This window comes from Cylas formicarius, unplaced genomic scaffold (assembly GCF_029955315.1).
Source record: "Cylas formicarius isolate icCylForm1 unplaced genomic scaffold, icCylForm1.1 PGA_scaffold_4__25_contigs__length_36172078, whole genome shotgun sequence".
Classification (NCBI taxonomy): domain Eukaryota; kingdom Metazoa; phylum Arthropoda; class Insecta; order Coleoptera; family Brentidae; genus Cylas; species Cylas formicarius.
This window is the reverse complement of record NW_026844334.1, coordinates 32,778,073-32,801,837: the sequence shown is the minus strand read 5'-3', so window position 1 is coordinate 32,801,837 and position 23,765 is coordinate 32,778,073. Positions and strand designations below refer to the sequence as shown.

The 23,765-nt window shown below is 32.9% G+C and overlaps 1 protein-coding gene across 1 annotated transcript in view; it reads left to right on the top strand.

Annotated features, from left to right (window-relative positions):
* The window catches only part of LOC132701463 (sodium/potassium-transporting ATPase subunit alpha-like), an 87,671-nt gene that overhangs the window by 33,160 nt on the left and 30,746 nt on the right, over positions 1-23,765 (top strand). The window contains exons 3-8 of the mRNA XM_060669399.1: positions 6,020-6,192; positions 9,416-9,583; positions 14,970-15,099; positions 16,145-16,381; positions 17,919-18,164; positions 23,049-23,272. Of these exons, the coding sequence (XP_060525382.1) occupies positions 6,020-6,192; positions 9,416-9,583; positions 14,970-15,099; positions 16,145-16,381; positions 17,919-18,164; positions 23,049-23,272 (1,178 nt within the window). The remainder of the gene's footprint in view (positions 1-6,019; positions 6,193-9,415; positions 9,584-14,969; positions 15,100-16,144; positions 16,382-17,918; positions 18,165-23,048; positions 23,273-23,765) is intronic.

Genomic DNA, 23,765 nt, shown 5'->3' with positions numbered 1-23,765 from the left:
AAGTTGTTGTCAGAATATAAATGAAAACCCCAACTTACCTGATATTTCGTTTCAAATAAAAACTTTAAAGCTTTTGCCATATTTGACTTCATGATTGTGCTATATTATTTTAAATTTTTAAAAAATATTTTAATAAATTTTGCACAGAGAGGAAATTTTCATATAAAAGTTTTACAGTTTTTTTCTTAACTTTTTGGTATCTTTTTGCTGTTAGCCCACTTCGAAAAATAATTGACGCAATCAGTCTGTTTTTAAAGCAAGCATAGTTTGCTTGTGGTCTCTGATTTTTTATCTGTTCAATATTTGGTTGCTCCAGTGATGAGTGTTGTGCCTGTTAAATATTCAAGTAGTTCACGTCAATCCACAAAACTTTTGTAAAGGTTCGCCCCAACATATCTTCGCAAAACTGCAACCTTGTAACCTTATGTATGTAAACATAAAATTTTCTTAAATAAGTAAATATTGCTCATACCTTTAAAGAAAGGTAAAAAACCTTACTTTTCATTTTCGTCGACTGGAATTATCCGCTGTTTTATGTTAAAATACTTTCTTTTGTTGAAGTTGTTTTCTATATGTGCTACTTGACGGCACAGGTTCGCCAAATAATTATTTGTATTGTGTTTTTGTTTGAGATATGTTATTATTTTTATAAAGTATACGTATAATTTCAAGTTTTCGGTCTTCGTTATAATGATTAAAAGCAATTTTATGCAATAAAACAAGATTGTATTTGCACTTGTAATCAAAGTGATGCGTTTTACCTCGGCGGTTCTCAATTGTTTATTGGTTGCCATGACTCTAGTGAATTGAGGTTTATTTCCACATTTTAACAACAAAAATATTTTGAAATTCTAAATAAGTTATACAAACTCAGGACAAACCCCATACTTTTGAAATCAGGAGAAAAAGATGTTTCTTTCTATGATGTAATTTCATTAAACATTTAAAAAATATAACTTGGTTCGAAAAAATCAATTTTTTATTATTTTTTGTTTTTGTTCATATCAGTTTTGAAAAGTTAAGAAAAAAGTATCAAAATTTCATATAAAAACTTTTTTATATCCCGTGTTATTCATTTACAAAATTATAATCTTATTGGACAATTCCATATACACAATTTTGATAAAACATGTGAAATACTGGGAGATATATAAACAAAAATATCATTTTTAAAACAAAGTTGAATGATAGTTTAGAAACCGGGGGTGAAAATAAAAAATAGCACAGCAAAAGTCTCAGAAACAATCTATGATTAAAGTGTTGAATAATCTTTTCGGCTCACCTTGTATATAAAAAAATATACATAAATAAATTTTTAAATGCAACGTCCTATAGTTCATCCCAAAAATATATTCACTTGCAACTTAATTATTAATATTTGTCAATTTGAATGTGAAGTTTAAATTTTTTGGGAAAATATATTGCAGAAGATGCTTTCCTGTGATTTTCAATTTCTTTCAATTTTTTTAGTCTTAACTGAAAGTTTTAATGGAGGAATTTTGCATTTTCTAACCAAATCTAACCGAAACTTGACTTGATAGGTATCTTAACAACCCTCAACACTATAGGAGTTTTAGTTAGTTTGATTAGATACAAGGTTAGATTCTAGCCTATCTATCCTATTCTATCTGTAGTGCGTCCCTCCTGCCTTCAGATCTTCTTATCCAATATAACTTCTTGCATTTTCGAGAAAATACCTTCCTTCCTTCTTCTAAACACAGCCCAGATCGTCCATCTTCATAATATGAAGGTGTCTTCTTAGATATTGCTGTTCTGTTAGACATTCGAAACTTCGACTTAAATGCAAAGAGCCATTGATCCAGCTCGCTCTTTAGCTACTTCCTTTGGAATTCCTGGCCTTTTGCGGCATCCCAGGTCAGTCCGTCAGCCATAGCGCTTTCAATACCCACATTTAGGAAGTGTCTTCCATTTTTCTTGGCAGTCGAATAGCAATCTTCACAAAGGTAAGAGCTTGGATAGCCGCTCGACTGTCGCTACATACATGTGCTGTGTGTGATGATCTCTCCATGAAAGTTCCCAGAGACAGAGATATCTGCGCCCTGGAAGAACTGCCATATATACCACCTTCTGTCCCGGTCTCTGACTAGCTCGTGAGGCATAAAAATATCTCCCATACAAAGGCAGTTATCCTTTAAAGAGATATTCGTTCCGTATGGTGTATAAAAGCATAAGGTAGTCTCAATGTCTCATCATAGAGAGGTGATCTAGATTCCCGCCTGAGACAGATAACATTTGCAGAACAGAAATGCTTCCAGAGTCCAGAGTCACGTCCAGATATTGCACTGTCTAATATTTCGAGGAAGACAATTTTTTACCCAATTATCCCTTGTCATTTCCTGATGGTAGTCTAATTCAGTCTTTAAAGTTTTGTGTTGAAAGTACCAAAGCGTTTGGTATCCAAGCTTTTCCATTTCGATAAAGAATTTAGTCACCTTTTCGTTATATTGTCATGGGCGTCGAATCAACCTCTTTGTTTTTCTATTTGAAATTGATGAATATCAGTTAAGTACTTCTGTCGCCGTTCCTCCAATTCTTGGGTCTACTACGCTTGCTTTAAATCTAGATCTGATTTTGTTTTAATTTCTGCGGCAATGTTTCAAGTGAAGGAATGTGATTAATCTTGGCATGCCAGTTAACTCCACTATCATCCCAATGGCAGCTTCCATGCCGTCTGACGTTTTCAGAAGATCTGTAGACAAATGTTGCATTGAAAGTATAATTCATTAGCGGATTCTTTTATTTGCTATGTGAAAGCTTCAAGGATGTCATAGTAAACGTCGAATGATGTTTTTCATTTTTTTTAAATAAACATATAAATGTAAGTACTAGATTAATTTTAATTCCATGCACTCGTAAAACGATTCTCTTGCAGTACTTTTTAATTTGTTATCATCCTCTATTCCATCGTCGACTACTGACAGACGCTTGTAAATCGGATTTTTTTTTGTTTATCCTGTGCTGGAGTATGTCTTGTATACAATGTCTCAGAAGTCGCAGACCAGACTCAATGAGATGAGAAAATGGTTCCTAATCAGTGCCGGATTTTCGGATTTAAATTTTTCTGATTGCGAACTAATAAATATAACCGTATGTCATAATTAGAACTCTTTCAAGTCTGAAACACAACGGACTATTTGGAAATATTTAGAAAATATCAGTAGATGAATAAAGGGACATCCAGGCCCACATAACCTCACTTTGGGGCCTCCCGGCCACGGGCCCCCGCCCACGGGCCGCTCGGTCATGGGTCTTCTTCCTATTGGCCACTCGCCCATAGACACTCTTCTTCTTTTTGCGTTCTGGCCGTTCGTCCATTAGCCGCTCGCCCCTAGGTCGCTCGTCCATTGGCCCTAACCTAACCAAACCGTCGTCCGTGGTGCCAATCTAACCAAATCGTTGTCAGTGGTGCCAACCAAACCGTTGTCCGTGGTGCGTAGTTCGCCCGCGGGGGCCCCCGGGAGGGGCGTATCCTCCGCTGGTAGAGTCCCCGCGGGGGGGCGTAGCCCCCGCTGGTAGAGTGCCCGCCCCCCCCTCCCACCGCTCCCCTCCCCATCCCCCTGCCATCTCGTGGGGGGCTGCCGTGAAAACCCGTCCGTCGTTGAAATGGGGGGCGATCATCGTTTTTTTTTTTCGGGTTCTAATTCAAAGTGTATTTCGGAATAGCAACATCAATCCCATAGTTTTTTCTTTAATTTTTAAAATATTGTCGATATTGATGTAAAAAAAAAATCTTTAGTGTTTTTTTTATTTAGACACACAAACATTCCTCCAAACAACAACAACAAGAACAAAACCTGTTGAATCGGAAGTAAAAAAAAAAGTTACATATACATTTTTTTCATGAACATCTTCTGAGTAAAAGTTTTCTTTGGTGATATAGATACTTGGATAATATTTTTGCTTGTCTATGGGAATCATATTAACTCAATATGTAATCGTATCAAATTTGCTATAGAGACGGAACTAGAAAACTCTTTAAACTTTCTGAACTTAACTATAACTAAATTTCAGAACAAATTAGACCCTCACACTCGGATACAGCAATACATAATAGCTTAAATCACCCTCACACATAAAATCTTGTATCTACAGACCATATAATATAAAGTCTGTTCATAGATATACGAATGTGACTAACTGATACGAATTAAGGAAAGACCCGGGCAAGCTGTAAGAATGAAATATGGCCGAACAGGTCCGTACTTTGCTTAGAATTTAATTATTTGGGGTTTTGTTAGGAAAGATGCTAAACAATATTTATTTATTTATGTATGTATTTATGTTTAAATCTAAAATAAAATTACAAATTATATTTATTACCTACTTTAATTAATTAAAATTATTCACATAATATATCAGTATCACTATCGCTATCATCGCCTGTTCTAATCATTATTTATTCTAAATTATTTGAAATATGAATATACGATTGTTCTGCTTTTTCTATATGTTTAACAGAATTTGCCCAACTTTGTGGAGGGATGTTAAAAACTTTCGGTTTCTATAAGTTTGAGGACATTGGAGTTAACACGGGGAAAAAAATTGTTACGACCAATGGCAGATTTCAGTTGGTGCCAAACATGTTCAATGGGATTAAATATACAGTGGTGAAACTGTTGCCCCAGATTTTTTGCATAATTATCACAGACGTATTCCTTTTGTTGGTTCAAGCTTTGTAGAACCTCAATTAATTGCATTTTGATATAATCTTCGTGAAAATAAATGTCGTTATTATACATGTAGTTTTGGATTATTTTGGATTGTTGCTGTTGCATGAGAGAGGGGTTTTAGTCAACTGTCTACTGTGATAACTTGCATTGTCCATTACAATTACGCTATTAGGAGGAATGTTTGGAACTAGTTTGTTTTTAAACCAACTTTTAAATAAATCAGCGGTGGTGTCTTCATGGTAATCCAGAGATGAATCTTTAATATTTTTCGCAAACAGAGAAAGTACATTTGGAATCCAACCATCTTTAGAGCCATCATACAAAATAGTTATTCTTTTACTTCTTTTTGATGGCGTGTTTGTTTTACACTTATCAGTTGAGTCAACCCAACCCTTTTCCGGGGTGTCATAAGTGTCGAATCAAGTTTGATCCAAGTAAATAATTAGCCTTTGTTGTTCTCTGTAAATCCTAATTTTTGCTAGATATTCCAGTCGCCATTTCCGAATTCTAAAAGATTCCATTAAAACTTTTTTCATTTTTTTTTTTAATCTAAATCCCATGTGTTGAACACACTTCCATAAAGTAGTTCTGCCACATTTGACACCGGTTTCATCTTTTTCAAGCCTCCTAATTAAGATATCTAAAGTAGGCATGCTTTGTTCCTCGTATAACTGGTAAATTTTACGCCGTATTATATCTTGATCACTTTCATCTACACTGTGTCAGCATCGCTTCTTTTTTTCCTCGCTGATGTTGGAATTTTCGTCAATGTGACCGTTTCTTCTGAAGATGCTTGCTTGCTGGCACCACGTTCAATTAGAGTCAAATAAACATTGTTTATAACTTCCTCAGTCTCAATAGTTTTCTACATTTGGGCGGGAGCATCTCCGAAACTTTAGACAATAATCTTGTTGCATTGTATGTTAATGACCGCCCTCGGATAATCCCATTCAAAAGCAATTTTTCTCTTTCTTATATCTATGAACAGACCATACCACTTCCAACAGAAATTTTGTAAAAAGAATTATATATAATAATATAACAAAAAGCAAAAAAAATAAATGAGAGACTATTACTATCTATTCGAATCTATGACTTAATGATCAATTGAATATGAATGCGGCCCCGTTCTTAAATTTAAATCTATTACTCTGCAACAACCTGAACAATTTTTTGATCTAATTTAATTATGTCAAATGGATTTTGATCAAGTAAAAGGCAGTCCAGAAAAATATTTACTTAAGTGACGTCTCTTGCAAGTCAGTACAAAGTACATATTTAGTTTGAATAACAGTTTTTGGTGATAGTTTGGTATTGATTCCTTTCAGGATTTTCTCTGCTGCTTTGGATCGGGGCAGCGTTATGTTTCACAGCGTGCCTTATAAGAAAATTTACAACCAACGAAACGGACACCGACAATCTTATATTAGGATGCGTGCTTGTGGTGGTTGTCGTCGTAACGGGATGTTTTATGTACTTTCAAGAACATAAAAGTCACAAGGTAAAAAAGAAGCTTAGTTATAGTGCGGTAGACTTAATTAGATATGGTAAATTTTTGTATTTTTTTATGTTGTCATGACGTATAAATACTCCATGCTTTTTTCCGGCTACAAAAAAATATTCTCCGTCGAAATAGCCCGTTAGCGCATAAGTGACAAATGCTGTAATCAATCGTGCCTGTTTCTCCATTTCGGGTGTCCGGATATAGCAAGCTAATCGGGGATAACCTGCTTCCTTAAAAGGGTATAATAGTTTTCACCTTTGAGAATGCCATTGATTAAGAAAGGACCTATAAAATTTCCACTAGTTATTCGAACCCATACCTTTAGCTTTTGAAAATAATGGGGCTTTTCGAAGTCATTCAAACGAAAAGTCGTCTTCGTAAATTTATAATTACACGACCACAAAATTCCATCCTCCGATCTTCAAACAAATAATTCCTGAATGGCTTATACTTATTTCTTGAACAGTTATTAAAATAAGTACCTTTGATACCTTTGATTTTAAATATTTTCTATTATTATTTAAGTTTACCAATTCGTTAAAATTAAAAAAAAAATAAATTCTGGTTTATTGATGAAATCATTGTGTTCGTTTTGTGTCATTTCTGAAAAAAACAATTATATTTGTGTAAAGGGTACGTTACACTAAGAAAATTTAAAATTTTAAGAGCAACCCAAAAATGGACTAAAACACTTTTACAATTCAAATCTTGTAATTCCTGAGATATACAGCCATTGCGCGCTTTTTGACTAACCTTGCATAGTGGCCGGTTTTTCAATGGACAACTTTTAATTAATAAGTTGTTTGGATTCACTTATACCCTTAAAATACTGATTTAAATATAAAAGCTTAACCTTGTCTAAAATAAATTGTAGTTTCTTATATCAACGTTGGATCATAAATCAATCATTAGGGAGATGTCGCACTACAAATGTGGCGGATAAATGAAATTTGTATTTTTTATCTTGAAAACGAAAATTGATAGAACAATTAAATTTCACTATTATAAAAACACACTTTCTGCATTTTATGATATTATTTTTTTAAATGAGTGAATTGGATTGAATTCGACTACTCCTATCATTGTTCTTAACTAAATTTGAGGGAGAACTTGTGCAAGGGGGCGAGAAAGAAATCATTTCTCGAAAACGAAAAAATTATTGAATACGAAGAGAGATCCAGGCCATAAACTGAAGTGCGTCGGTAATTCACGAAAAGTTAAAAAAATTAATTTTTATTTTAATGAAAATTAGCCATAGCTATGTTTCAGTTGTTCGTTTCATCCACAAAGTCACATAGCCCGTATGGACAACTAAAATTTTTTTATTTAGAGTTTTCATATTTTGTACAGAGTGTTCGAAATATTTCCGGCTATAATGAAAAACATGATAGGTGCCTCAAATTACCAGCTATTGATTTCAGATTTGCCTGGGAGGTAGAAGTCTATACTCACATCTAAAGTGCAGTTAGACTCGATATAACTCAAAGTAATAATAAAAAAAATATGGGTTATTTTAACATTGACAGAAAGAAAATATTTTTTGGAAGACTATTCACCCGATCGGAACGAGATCCGGGACTATCAATTTTATTCCATGTGTTTTCCAATAATGGACAAAAATGTAAAACACGCTAATAGAACATTTAATATAACGACGTTTTGCACCGTTTCAAAAAAAACGTATCACGAAATGTGGTATGTACAGGGTGTATCGGTTATTGGCAAAAAATCTAAAAACCTTAAACAGTATTGTAAACCGTGTCCGGAGTGTGATCGAATTTGAAAAAATATCAATGGAAGTCGATATTACTTGTACAAGTTTTGATATTTTAACAAAGTTTACGCAATAAGTATGCACAATAAAACTACTTTTTTTTTGGTTCCATAGTGGTCCGCAGAAGATTTCCAGAAGAACAAAGGGCTTTCCAAAGACAAAAAGCCACGAAAAAATGAAAACTATATTTATGTGCCATGTTTTTAGAGTAGTATCTCCCTAATGGTTGTTTTTGACCTAATGTTTATATAGCTACTATTTTAAATTTTGGTTTGAAACACCCTGTATTTTCTTGGACTACTAACAATATCCTGTATATTAAGGCATTTTTGAATTCCTCAAAACTTGATATATAATAATCTGTTAATTAGACTTACAGTTTCGGACATATTTTAAATTTTATGTCAAAGTGACGTTTGCAGATGTATTGGGGTTGATTTCCTTTTAGAAAAAAGTTACTATTTTGAAAAGATTCTTTTGACTTGCTGTTGGCTTGAAAAATTAATGTTTGTAGCTTTTATTTTTTATTACTGTGGTGATTTTAGTAAAAAAAAATGATCTTACGGCTAGCCAAAACTAACCAAAAATAGAGGTTAAAAAAGTACATATTTGAGATAATACTATTGGTAATGTTAAATAAGACAAATTAAAAAACAGTTTGTTATTTCGAGAAAAATATATAAAAATGAAGTTTTTTATAAAAATATATATTTTTTGTAATGTGCATATTTTTTATTACGTTCCCATTTCTAAAAATTTTGTGTTGGTCATTGGAAATAGTATTTTAAGTGTTTTTTTGTGAATATTTTTCAGCACATGAGCAAATGTCAAAACGTTCTTGAAAAAAATTATTCCAATTTTAGACATTAAACAAATTTAAAACCTTTTGCGTTTATACCTTAATTGCAGACATAACTTATAAGATTTATCAATACTGTTGACAGTAAATAGAAGGTGCTATTTCTTTAGTGCTCGATTGTTTCATTTTTCTGCCAAGTTTCGCCGTTATTTTCTTGACCAATTAATAGCCGTTTGGTTTTTTTACAATGGAAAAACGCTCCAACAACTTATAATCAATATCAATAAAATTGGAGATAAATATGCAAGGAAGAAAATATTAAAATCAGGAGATTTTGTTTTTCTAAAATATTTGTTATTCTACCTCATTAATTTTGACTTTATCCATCTAAGTACACAGCTTTTAAAGTTCCCATGAATGAAGAATCCTATGAAAAAAGTGGTATATCGACTAACACAGACAATTTTCCTATTTGGACAAAGTCTAAACAATTTGAAAAGGTAAAATATAACATATAAGCAGGTCTTATTGTTCTTAATGTATAAATATAAAACAGATAACATAAAAATACGCTGTAATAAATTTATATGCATTGTATTTTTGACTTACAATACTATAGTTTCCATAATAATGTTTTCACATTGTAGATTATGGAATCGTTTGCCAATATGGTACCACCAAAAGCCACTGTTATAAGGGGAGGAGAGACTATGACGATAGTTTCGAAGGATCTCGTAGTAGGAGATCTCGTAGACCTAAAGTTTGGAGATCGAATCCCGGCTGACGTAAGAATTATACAGTGCCAAGGATTTAAGGTGAGGCTGAGTCTGTCATAATGTCTTAATTCAAGGGCCTTATAATAAACAACAGAACCAGACCAGATTAAAATTTCTACAGAGCCTGTATAAGAGTAGATAATATCATTAAAATATTGGGAATTATTACATATCAAATGTAACTTCTAGGATTCAAGAATATAACCGTGATACACCCAAAAGGGCAATCCGTAGCATTTTGAAAATTAATCACAATAGACTCTCGCATAAGCTGAAAGTTGCATTGCATTGCTTGCTTGCTTTCATCCAGCAGACGAATAGATGCATATACAATTACAAAATTGCATATATTCAAAATCTTTATGAATTTCTTTTACGTCCTGTTTTTGCGTGCTAATTCAATTTTAAACGATTTAATTGTCCATTAAAATAAATCGGTAAACACATACACACATATGGAAACAAACCTCTTTCCTGAGACGGACGTTAAAATTTGTTTTAACGATGTATACTTGCTTCTAAATATATCGAGAGAAAACCTTTTTTCGATTTTCTTTCGAACAGTGCTGTTCAACAAAATACCACTAAATCATCAGTGATTTATGCGTTACGATACAGCAATAAGGAAATCTATAGTCAACTGAGCATCGTTGCTAGCCTTAGCATAGCTGGTGATATTACAATTTCTTGACGGTTTTTTTGTTGGAGTAGGATTTTTAAATTGATCGTTGCTCTGTTCCGCTTATTTTTTGATGTTAGAAATTATTTTCTCACTAAGACTACTCAGTTTTGAAGAGCCACTCGTAGCTGCATTTAAACGCAACTTTTTATCATTCATTAAGTAGCAAATGATATTAAAAACCACGTGTCAATGGTCAGAAATCAAACATAAAATAAAAGAAACATTTTACATTTGGGGATATTATAAGTCATTTTGCCATTAACAGCTCATTAAACCTATGCAATATACCTCTTCTTAACACTTATACTATTCAGTTTTAACTACCTATTTTACAAACAAATTCAAAATATTTTATTCTTTTGGACTGAACCCACTGCTATACGATTTTCGACAATGCTGTGCTGCTTTTTCCCATTTCAAATGCATTGCATATGCCATCCATATATATGTATACAACCACAAAAAGTGGAGAATTAAATTTATTGGAAGCCATGGAGGTTAACAAAATGAGACATTCAAATGTATTGCTTAACGATCAATGAAATTTAAATACCTCTCCTTTATTAAACTAAAATCCTCACAACAATATTAATTAAGGTTTTATGGTCATTTTTCGGGGTAGTTTGTAAATATTACATTTGATAAACAATCGTCGAAACAATTGTCATGTCAAAATATATAATTTCGTGAAAATCTGAACTTTTAGTTCTTATTTATTGTGATAAATGGATTTTGATCAAGTAAAAGCCACCTCAATTCAATTTTTAAAAAAGGAGAATATAGCTGACAAAATTCAACAGGCAGGCAGTTCAAACACCAGATATTAAAACACCAAATCATGATAATTTAAGCAATTTTACACCAACAAATAAATAATGCTAATAGTTGTTCGTTTATAATAATATTTCAAAAATAATATTTTTTTTATTAAACGCTGATTTCAAATTATTAGAAAATGTTAAATATTGTTACTAAATCTTTCTCTTGAAAATTTTATAATTTGTCGATGGTACTACACTGGTTCGGTTTAAAAGAAATTTAATATATTTAAATAGCACTTTGGGCACTTGTTACTGAAACTAGTATTATTATAAGCATATATTTCAGATCCGGCAAAGTAAGTATTAATGAAAAATAAAGTGTGAGAAATGAAAGTTAATTATCCTAACCTAAGAGATGAAGGATACAAAGAAAGAGGCACATAATTTGTGCATAACAGGTAGGGAATCGATTGTGGAGTACCACAGGGTTCCATTATTCAAGTATTGATTTGTTCTGTTTATCTCCTTTTACATGAATACTAATGAATAAGGAACTTCTATGAGACATATCTCCCTTGGTTTAAGTTATACGGCTGGTTTCATAAAAAACTGGTACGAATCTTAAAACACTTTTTTTCAAAGTTTTGAGCAGTGTATTATACGCCACCATGTCGTTGTCATGTCAACTTCATTTTTTTCATGTTTATAAAACTGTTCTTGTCAAATAAAAAAAATGTCAGTGTTGTCACCATTATGTTAGAAAGTAAAAGGAAGCCTAAAAGGCAGAATTGTGATCAAGTTAGAATATGGTTTATTCTTGTTCGCTCAACATTTTATTGTAAGCAGAACAACCGTTTTTTTCATTAATAAAATGTGGAGATTTGTGTGTGATTTGTGATGAAAACTGTGGGTCATTTCAGTGTAAAAGAGAGTTGCACATACTTCAATATTGTAGAGGGTTATGGTGTCCAGTGTACAAGTAGGAGCTATGGCAAGGCTATTCAGGAAGTATAGGAAGTATTGTTGCTTTAATAAAACTTCATAACTCCTTTTATGACCATAAGCAAAAGACTTCAAGCTGTAATTGATGCGGATGGAAATTGCACAAAATATTAAATTCCTTCCGAGTGTTTCTTCTTGTCCTGTTTATGTTCAAATGTTGGCCACCTGCTGATAAGTGTCAACCATCTTCTAAATTTGTTGCAATGCTTGCATTTACTTAAACCTAAGTATTTCCAATGCAAGAGTTATTACTCATAAAATAGATTTATGGTGGCTATGAAGTGGTTCACGCAATGGCAATGCAGCACTCTTACGCCTTTGACTCAACAGTGGACGAAACTGCTAAACTGAACCATTCGATATCCATAATGAAAAAACACTTAACTCTTAAAAATATGCGTATTAATTTTTATTATTCAAAACGTTTGCATATATCTGCCTTTAGATCCCATATTTGGACGTCAAAACAAACTATGTTTCGTTAAAATGTATGACAGACCGATGATGTGTATACTGCTCAAAATATAAAGTGGAATTTTCAAGTCATATCAGTTTTTTTTTTGTGAAACTATCTGCACGTTTGTATCAGTCACGATCATCTTCATTCAACTCCCGTAGTAATGTAAACTATTCGTCGGCTAACGTCAATGTTTGAAGGTACTATCTTTCACTTTGACTGTTTCTATTAACTTTTACTCAAATTTACTCAGTTTGGGTATTTATGGATATCTTATCCTGAACTTCTTCTTGAATTGTTATTGTGCCTCCATATCCAACAAAAAAAATAACATTTCAATTTTCTGGGTTTTATTTAGATGCTCCATATTAACTTTCTTTACTGACAGAAACGTACTTTTTACAAATTTAAGAACTTTACTGATGCTGGTCACTTATGTGTTCATTTTAAAATTTAATTTCTGGTTTTTATTTTTTTGCTCATAAAAAGTTATAGATGTGTGACATGTGGTAAACTTTTTGAGTCACTCCACACACCACTATCACACTTTTTGTGTAATACAATATATTCTGAATATAGCGTATTTAAAATAAAAAAAACACTTGTATAACACAGGATAAATTTTACCAGACCTTCCATCAACAAAATGCATTTTCTGGTTTCTCTTGATATTTAACTTTAAATTAAATGTTTATTTTATTTTATGTTGACTTATTTATTGTATGAAAAAATATTTTCAATGTTATATGTGAATAGGTATTTATAGAATGAAGAAATAAGGCAATCAATTGGGTACACAGATTATAAAATTTTAAAATAGAATAAACGATAACAGACATGTTATTAAAACGTTTGTTTTTTAAACTGGCTAAAAATGACATCGCAATGAATGCAAACAGTCGATAAATTTCAATAAAAACAAATATATTTTTAGTCTCTTTTAAATAGAATTAGAAAGTCTGAGATTTATTTGTCAATTGGATTTGTATTACACTTTCGGTGCTCAATATTTAATTCCCTTTTTCACCAGTAGGCCATCGCATTGTGGTATAAATATAATTTTAATAATATCATTATGTATATATATATATATATATATATATATATATATATATATATATATATATATATATATATATATATATATATATATATATATATATATATATATATATATATATATATATATATATACATATCGGTTTAGAACGTCCTTCGACGTTGTCTGACACCTAAACTCCAACCCCGACTATCTTCACAATCTTCTCTGTTTTATGGTATCGTTTCTTATTCTTTCTCTTCGTGAAATGCGTATTGATCTTCTAGTTGCATCCATCTCGACAGCCTCAACCCTTTTCTTATGTCTCTCGGAAATTCTCCATGTCTCTGATCCATATAGAAGGGTGCTTTTTACCGTTGCTTCGTAGATATTAAATTTACGTTTCTTGGATATTTATTTGTTCCATAGGATACCAATCAGAGCTCCTATTACTTTTTTGGCTTTGACTATTCGTTTTTCTATTTCTTTTGCATCTGTTCCAGTGTTGTCGAATGTGATGCCCAGATGTTCATATTCCTGACATTGAAGGATTTCTTGGCTATTGCCTAATTCCAAATTTCCGAGTGAGTGAGTTCTCACACATACATACTTTGTCTTTGCTATGTTGACTGTCAAGCCCCATTCTTCATACTCCTCTATTAGTTTTCGAATCATATATTGCATATCATCTTTATTATTGGCTACTATGACTTGGTCGTCTGCAAACTGAAGAGTAAACCAGCATCCACCATCAATTTCTATTCCCACGCCCTGGACCTTTCTTTTCAATTTTTTTAGTGCCATTGCCACCTATATTTTAAAAAGGTTGGGTTAGACACAGCATCCCTGACGTAGTCTCTTATTCACCATGAACTCCTCCGTAATGCATTGGCCGACCCTTATTCTTGATTTTAATTCCCTATATAGTTCTTTAAGGGCTGCTATGTAGGTGTGAATAATGTTGGATTGCTCTAAGACCCTCCATAGCTTTATTACTGGGACTGTGTCGTATGCTTTTTGTAAGTCAACAAATGTTAGGTGCGTTTCCATGTTCCTGACACTTCCATTTTCTATAACTTGTTTTAGGGTAAACATATTATCAGTACATGATCTTCCTGCTCTGAAACCACATTGTTCTTCGTCCTCCTTCTTCCTCAATGAGATCACGTAAAATTCTGCCGTACAGTCTGCTCATTGTGATTGTAACCGAAATGCCCCTATAATTATTGCAGTCCAGTTTATTTCCTTTTATGTGAATAGAGGAGATAAGAGCTACTTTCCATTCCTTGGGAACGGGATGTCCATTCAAGCATTTATTAATAATAATTGTCAGATTTCTGAAAAGTTTGTGAGTTCCATATTTTAATATTTCGGAGTATATTCCTTCTGGGCCACTAGATTTGCCTGGTTTAAGATTTCAGTTATTGTTTTAGAATCAATTTGAACATAATCTTCTGTTATAATTGTTGGTAATTTTGCTTTAGGTAGACAATTCGGCATTGACAGGGGAATCAGAACCGCAAAACAGGGGTGTCGATTGCTCAAGCGACAATCCTTTGGAAACAAAAAATTTCGCGTTTTTTTCAACCAACGCAGTTGAAGGAACCGCTAAAGGTGAGTCAGTATATTTTTTACACGCTGAAATTGCAACGTTTTTATAAATAAGGGTTTACCAGCGCAGTTTTGTTTAACGAAGTATATTAAAATTCGAATTGCCTGGACCAACAATCTTTTATTCTTTATTTTTTGTTGTTGTTACTGACATCAATTGGAATTAGTACCGTGAGGTATAAAAAAATTATATTTGTGACATCGTCTTTTGGAAACATTGGTCAAATGTAATATTGGTAATTTAGTTTATATTATCTATTTATAATCGTGTATAAAAAGCATTTTACATTGAATATACACTAGAGACTAAACAGTGATCCATTATAAATATTTCGCTTTAATTTTTTATTTTACATTTTAGGAAACAAAAATTTTACAATTTTTTGTGTACATTTAATATTACATACTAATTTATATACGAGGTTTGCCAAAAAAGCGTAGCGTTTTTTTTTTAATTGGAACTTTTGGGTTTTTATTTGTGCTTCTTACATATCCACATTGCATGTTTAATTATTACAGTTTCTGCCTCTAAAACTGCCTTATTTCTAATCGTTAAATAAAGTGCTTTAAATGATTTTTATTTTATTTTTATTACTCTTAATGAGACTACCTGTATTTACTTGAAATATATTTCTCATTAAATGTAACTTGAAAGAAGAAACTAAAAGAAAACTCAAAAAAATTTATTTTTTGACCTACTGTATACGAAGTAATGTTTTTTTTAGAAAACTTTTGGATTCCTCCTGCGTTGGTTTTTGCAGAGTCGAACTTGCTAACGTTTCGCCAATCATCCTGTTGACTTCTTCAGAGGTTGACTGAAACTGGCTCGCATTTTACTCTGTACCTGCTTTTATATTGTTTGAGGGGGGCGGACCTTTTTCAGAGCTTGAGTGAAACTGTTCAGCCAACAGGATGATTAGCAAGTTCGACTCGGCAAAAACCGACGCAGGATGAATCCAGAAGTTTGATAAAAAGTATTACAGTAGCCTGTGGAAGTTTCTTTGAAAAATTAATATTAATATCTTTGTCATTTTGGTCAATTTGACAGGTATTGTCGTCGCAACCGGCGATCAAACCGTAATGGGCAGGATAGCGGGGTTAACAGCCCGATTACAGCCGAATAAAACGCCCATAGCGCAAGAGTTGGAGCATTTTATGAAAATTATCAGCGTGTGGGCGTGCTTCCTGGGCGTTATTTTTGGGTCCGCCGCATTGGGCATGAATTATTCCTGGATTGAAGCCTCTTTGTTCTTGATTGGCATCATTGTTGCCAACGTTCCTGAAGGTAATTGCTCATTAATCAGACAGCTAAAAATAAATGTGAAAAGTGCTTTAATTTTTTCCAACTCATTTGTAAGAAATGTGATATAATTTTACGCTTATTTAACAGACTCGAAAAAGAAAAAAACATACAGATATTGTGGCGAAGAAATTTTGCACAGTACTGAGGGTCCATTTCCAATATTCTTTGACCAACACGAGCACGATAATACTTTTTGAGTATTTGAAAAATCAAAATTGAGTCAGTTTTTATCAAAGTTCAAATTATCCAAAATTTAATTGAAAACCACACTTAACTAAATATGCTGGTAAAAAACACACTTTTATGCTCTTGGGAGAAAGAAATTGAATTTAATTTTGATTGCTGGTATGGCGAACTTGAACTTTTTGTCCACTACGTTCGATTACGTTATGGCGTTACACTATCATTTAAAAATACATATTTTTTTAAAAATCTCAAAAACTATAATTTGTTTCTTTGTAAAGTTGTAACTTTAAGGAAACAGTCTATATTTAAATTGAAACGGGCGGTATGTGGTCATATTTAGTTCTAGCTTTCTTAGGAAGCTATTTAATTAGACAGTTGCCAAACGTTCAGGATATATTGCGTAACTGCTGCATTTTTGTTGAATAGCGTAACATTCTACGTACAAAATTTTTGTTTGTCCTTTTCTGTATACTTTTGATCCAAATTAAAACCACCCTAATCTTATAATTTTTAACCGATTTCATTAAAAAAAAAACTTTTAAATCAACTTTATACTATTACAGTACAATACGCGGATATTCTTGCTTAGTTTCAAGTGTCCTAGGTTTTTGTAGGTAGACTTGTTTAAAGTTTTAAAGATTGCGACAAAAAAAGTTTTTCGCAAAATCTTACAACATTTTTGTTTTTACTTTTCTGTATACTTTAGTTTCTAACGAGATTTTCATTATCAAATCAATTTTAAACCTATAGGTAAAAGCTAAGAAAACATCGATCATTTTGTCACTGGGAAAAACTTTTTTTATACAAAAGGGTATTTAGTAAATGGTTTTAAAGAAAATTTTGTCCACTTTTGATATAAATGTAAAAAATTCTATTGATTAAGCTTTAGCCTTTTAATTAGCAAAGTTCCAAGTTGCTCAGAGAGCCAAAAGTTTTAGATATATTGCGCGACTAGTGAATTTGTGACGGGTATCGTCAAACAAAATGTTTTTTCGCAACTTCATACTCACAACATTTTTGTTTGTGCTTTTCTGTATATTTCTGCTCTAAATTAAGAAAAACTCTAATTATCTAATTTTTTACCATTTTCATAAAACAAATTCACTTTTTAGCCATCTTTAAACTTTTCGTAAATAGTACTAAAATATCTGATAATTTGACAGGTTATAGAAAAGTGTCTTACACAAAAATAGTATTTCGCGTCTAGTTTTTTACAAAATTTTATCTACACTTGATCCAAATGTAAGAAAAATATCTTTTTCTTTTCGCCATTTAATTGGCAACTCAAAAGTCAACTTTTCGCAAATTATGTATAAGAAAAATATAATTTTAGGTCTTCTGGCAACTGTGACCGTGTGTCTGTCGGTAACTGCGAAACGTATGGCGGCCAAAAATTGCCTCGTCAAGAACTTGGAAGCTGTTGAAACGTTAGGATCAACGTCTATAATTTGTTCCGACAAGACGGGCACATTAACGCAGAACAAAATGACGGTGTGTCATTTCTGGTGCAGCAATCAAATCATGTGCGCCGATTCTACCCCGGAACAAAATGATGCAAAAGGTTACAATAAAGTCGAAGGTAAATAAATAAACGTCATGGTCTGAAACGGGTTAAAATTCGATTATTTTCGAAAATTTTTATGGATGATCTCGGTTAGTATTACATACCGGGTGTAACAGTATGGACAGGATGCTGAAAATTATTCTAGATGTTAGATCTTAAATAGCTTTTTAAAATTCGCTTTCAATGAGAATGTCTAGTAGTAACCATAATTAACGTGTTTATTATTTTAAAGCATGATAAGTGCTAGGTTGGGGGGGGGGGTGGGGGGTGTTCAAAGAATTTCAGAAATAATATCCATACGTCTACTATGGCCAAACGCATTTTAATAAACTTGGGGTTATTAAAAACGGACCTCTCTTTTGCCATCATCGACGATGATATGTGCCGCGATTGCCATTGCAAAAAAATAATATTCTGTAAAAAAGAGTGAATGCGACGATACGACTTTTACAATGTCATTAGATAATATCAAATAACGGCTCAACAAGTCAGTGAAAACCGCATCCTAATATCTTTGTCATAACCTAAAATATGAATAAACAAATTTAAAGCTCAAAATAAGAATTGCAATTTGGGAAAAAATCCATTTTACCGATCCTTATTACTGTTAAATAATTTCCAATATAGCAAATAAAACGTCGATTTATTGCTTAGTTGGTATTTAAAATAGAAATAGAAATAGAAAATAGAAATAAAATATTATTATTTAATTTTTTTTAGTGTTTTTATAAAACCTTCGACGGGTACTAAAATATCCAGCAACTAAGATTTTTAAGTTTTACATTCTTAGTAATTTTCAAATAATTAGTTGCTATCCATTCAAAATTGCATTTAATCACTAATCAGTTGTTGTAGTAGTAAAAGGAGGAAAAAATGAAAAATGAAAAATGAATGAAACATTTCTTTTAATAGGAATTCAGTTGTAATTATCACGATTGCAACGATGATTTTCATATGACCAAACGCTAGGCATCTTTCATATCGTTTTTGGTTCTTGTCAAGTCTACTCTTTTGATTGCCTACCATTTGAACTTTTTCAAATATATATATATATATATATATATATATATATATATATATATATATATATATATATATATATATATATATATATATATATATATATATATATATATATATATATATATATATATATATATATATATATATATATTCTCACGTATTGATTCACGGATGGAAAAATGTGATGACACTATATTCCGGGATATCATCCGTTCGCTCGTTGAACTCCGACTGGAATCCTGCATCCGACTGGAATCCTGCAAATCTTGCATCCGACTGGAATCCTGCAGACGTTTCGCCAAAATCTCACTTGGCATCTTCAATGCTCGCGTTCCGAAAACACTTCGAACACTATATATATATATATATATATATATATATATATATATATATATATATATATATATATTCAATTTTGTCATATTGTAAAATGAATATTGTCCAAAAATTTCTTAAATGTTGGCTTATTTATATTTGTGATGTTATGTTCTTTGTCCTTATGTTTAAGTGAGTTATAAAGACTCAAATCAACTATGAGAGGAAAACGTTGGATAATCTTTGAAATGTATATAGATTTCAACGATTGTTTCCAGTTTATATAGATCGGCAACGTAAGAATTCGAAATTATTAAAAAATCGGTCTATCATGTCACGAATTGAAACATTGCCAATCAGTTTTATTGGTTCTTTTTGCAGGATGAATACTTTGTAAGGGTAAAGTGAGTTTCCCCATAGTAGAACGCCATACTTAATTCGGCTGTGGACAAGAGGATAGTAGACCGTTTTCAATACATTATCAGTAAGACACTTTCTAAGTCGTCTTATCACAAATATCTGAGTGGATAATCTCAAACAGAGATGCATGACACGTATAAGCTTTAAAGGCTCTGATTATTCGTTCCATTTGTCGGATGTAAAAAGAACATCGTGTAAAAGAATATTGTGTGCCAAATTATCTTTCTTAAGTCAGCGAACCGCTTAGCTGTTAGTATGCATCGAGTTATAGATACATCAACCATCATCATATCCATTCTAGACAGTATTGAGAAAGTCATTTATCTACACAATAAACAGAGCCCGTCTGAAAATGGATCCTTGGAGCACCCCATGGTTGATTGACAAAATTTATTATTGCTGCTGTCGATTTGTCATTATCAAAAGCTAACTGATTGTTAGATAATAATAAGTTTATGTCCAAAATACGACACAAATTATTCTTTAACCATTGATTCAAGAACTTTTTAGTTGTAAGTGGTATGCACATCCCTTTTTTATGTAGGGATAATCTTCGCAATCCTAAGCGACCTGGGCAAATTTCTTTGTTGGAAGCATTTGTCTATTAGTATAGTGATTGGAGTTAATATATAATAAAGAGTTGCTTTCAATATTTTGCTGTTTATTCTCTAATAGTCCAATTTCTCTAATAGACAATTTGAATTACTCAGATTTAAAATTTTAAAGTTGAGTAACATCTGTCATGAAAAATTAATTTTTTTCTTGAAATTTGCAAATCAATTTATATGTTTTTCTGCAATTTCATTCATTTTGTGACTTATTAAACACTAAGTAAGGGGTGTTTTTTTTTTCGATGTATAGAACTTTAAGTTACATTAAAACAACGATGGATTATTCGATTGACATGAATTTTATTTATCCGAAAGATAATCTTGTGGCATTACATTTTAAATATGATTTCTGGCATATGACCGCCAGGGCTGGCGCGGATGTAGTCCAATCTGGACGTTCAATTTTCGATGACTTTTTCCAACATTTGTGGCCGTATATCGCCAATAACACGGCGAATGTTGTCTTCCAAATGGTCAATCGTTTGTGGCTTATCCGCATAGACCAATGACTTTACATAGCTCCACAGAAAGTAGTCTAGCGGTGTTAAATCACAAGATCTTGGAGGCCAATTCACAGGTCCAAAATGTGAAATTAGGCGGTCACCAAACGTATCTTTCAATAAATCGATTGTGGCACTAGCTGTGTGACATGTTGCACCGTCTTGGTGAAACCACATCTCCTGGACATCATGGTTATTCAATTCAGGAATGAAAGAGTTAGTAATCATAGCTCTATACCGATCACCATTGACTGTAACGTTCTGGCCATCATCGTTTTTGAAGAAGTACGGACCAATGATTCCACCGGCCAATAAAGCGCACCAAACAGTCAGTTTTTCTGGATGTAACGGTGTTTCGACATACACTTGAGGATTAGCTTCGCTTCAAATGCGGCAGTTTTGTTTGTTGACGTAGCCATTCAACCAGAAGTGCGCTTCATCGCTAAACAAAATTCACTTATGAAAATCGGGAACAACGGCAATTTCGTTTTGGGCCCATTGGACGAATCTACGCATTGCTTGATGATCGTTTGGCTTCAATTCTTGCATGAGTTGGATTTTGTAAGCACGTAAACCAAGATCCTTTCGCAAAATCTTCCATAAAGTGGATGGACACAAATACAATTCCTGTGCTCGATGGCGGATGGACTCATTCGGGTCTTCCTCAATGCTACGCTCTACAGCAGCAATAGCTTCTGTACGCACCGTACAGCGTCTCTGGGGATGCGAGTTATCAGTAAACGTGGTGCGAAAACGTTCCATGGTTAATCGAATTAACTACTCCGATGGACGATTTTGTCGACGATAAAATCGCGATACGTATTCCGCACAGAACCATTATTTTCGAAATAAAATTGCACTATTTGCAAGCGTTGTTCAGGCGTGAGTCTATTCATGATGAATTGACAAACCAAACTGAGAATAAATCACTTGACAGCTGTTAAATCGGTCGCCATCTTGAACAGTAATGCCAACTTAAAGTTCAATACATCGAAAAAAAAAACACCCATTGGTAACACGTTTGGTGCAACATGTAGCCAAAGTGAACAAATATATTAATGCAAAAAACTTCAGGGGCTGATTCTTTCTTTAAAGTTCAGATCTCAGATTCAGATGTTTTATTGAAAAATATTTTTCTTCAAATGAAAAAACTTGTTCAACGCTCGGTTTTGTCGAATCTCTGTTATTTTATGCTGCTGTACAAAATTATGTTATTAAAACAATGATTTTCTTATTTGATCTGTTATTGTTCAACTTAGTATGTAATATCCGCTCATATTTTTTTTTATCAAATGTGGTTGATTTTCTATTTTTTTTTAGCAAATTCTGTGAATGCATTTTCCACTATATTTCTTTATGTCGGATACTATGTCTGATCTACTGTAAGAAAACTCAGTATTCCTGAAATGCTGGACTGAACTAGGTCCGCATATCTAAATTTCTTATAAAATGTATATTTACTTATTTAATTATTATTATTATTATTATTAAATTGCTGATTGATTTATTTGGATTTCTCTTGTATAAAGTAAATGATCAAACTGCTTCATACTTAATAGATAGTGTAGGAACAATTATAGATGTTTGAGAAAATGCAATCGAGCTGTTAAATGAATTAACAGTTTTCTTTTATTTTATATCTAAAAACTACTGGTTTCTGCGTCGCTCAGGTCTACTTCTCGAGAATCATTTTTGCGCAGATTAAGATACGTAACGTCCAAGAGACTAACATTTCCAATTTTCCTCTGCGTATCAATCTTAAATTGGAAAAATTGGAACCTCTGTAAAAGTAGAAAAGTGAAATATAATTCTCACTTTTCTTAAATGGAATTGAAATATTTTCCGCTTTGCTCGTACTTGAAATGATCGGGGGACATTCCTTACATTGTTATAGAAAAACTAATTTGGAGTGTTTATCCACTATTTGAAAATACGAACTTGACAATTTGTCTACTGACTTAATTAAATAGCTTCTTTTTATTTATTTTTTTGCTCTTCCTATATTCAGAATAGTTAAAGCATAATTTCAGCTTTTAGGACCCTGATGCGGTGTGCCACGCTGTGTAACCGTGCGGAATTTATTCACGGTGAAGAAAATTTACCGATCCAGTTGAGAAAAGTCAGAGGTGATGCGTCGGAAGAGGCAATCTTGAAATTCGTCGAGCTATCCCATATTCACGGGTCTCCGACCGATTTCAGGCACAAGAACCCAAAACTACTCGAAATACCATTTAGCTCTACTACAAAATATCAGGTATATTTAAAATTATTAAAGATGATTGGTAATTATGTACCGCCAGTTAAGGAGTAAAAAACCGCACATAACCTCAATGTCAAAAACCCCTCCCAGGGGGTCTCGCCGCGTTGTGCTCCGCCCCCGTACTAGTGTGCCCCCTTGCTATCAGAGTGTGCTCCGCCCCTTAAAAATCCCTATTGTGTAACGCCCTGTTTGGTCCGGTGCATATCCGGGATGCGTCCGTTCACCCGGATCCGTCCGTTGCTGCCGAATGTGGTTTTAAGGAGCACACTCTGGTAGCAAGGGGGTACATTAGAACGGGGGCGGAGCACATCGCGACGGGGGCTCCCTGTGAGGGGTTTTTGGGATTACGATTATGTGCGGTCTTTTGCTCCTTAACCGGCGGTACCTAACTATATGATTATTACAGTGATGTTAGCGCTTTCCTCGGGAGACTTATGTATTACTCTCTTGCATTGTCAAGAATGTAGCCCTATCTCGAAAAGTAATT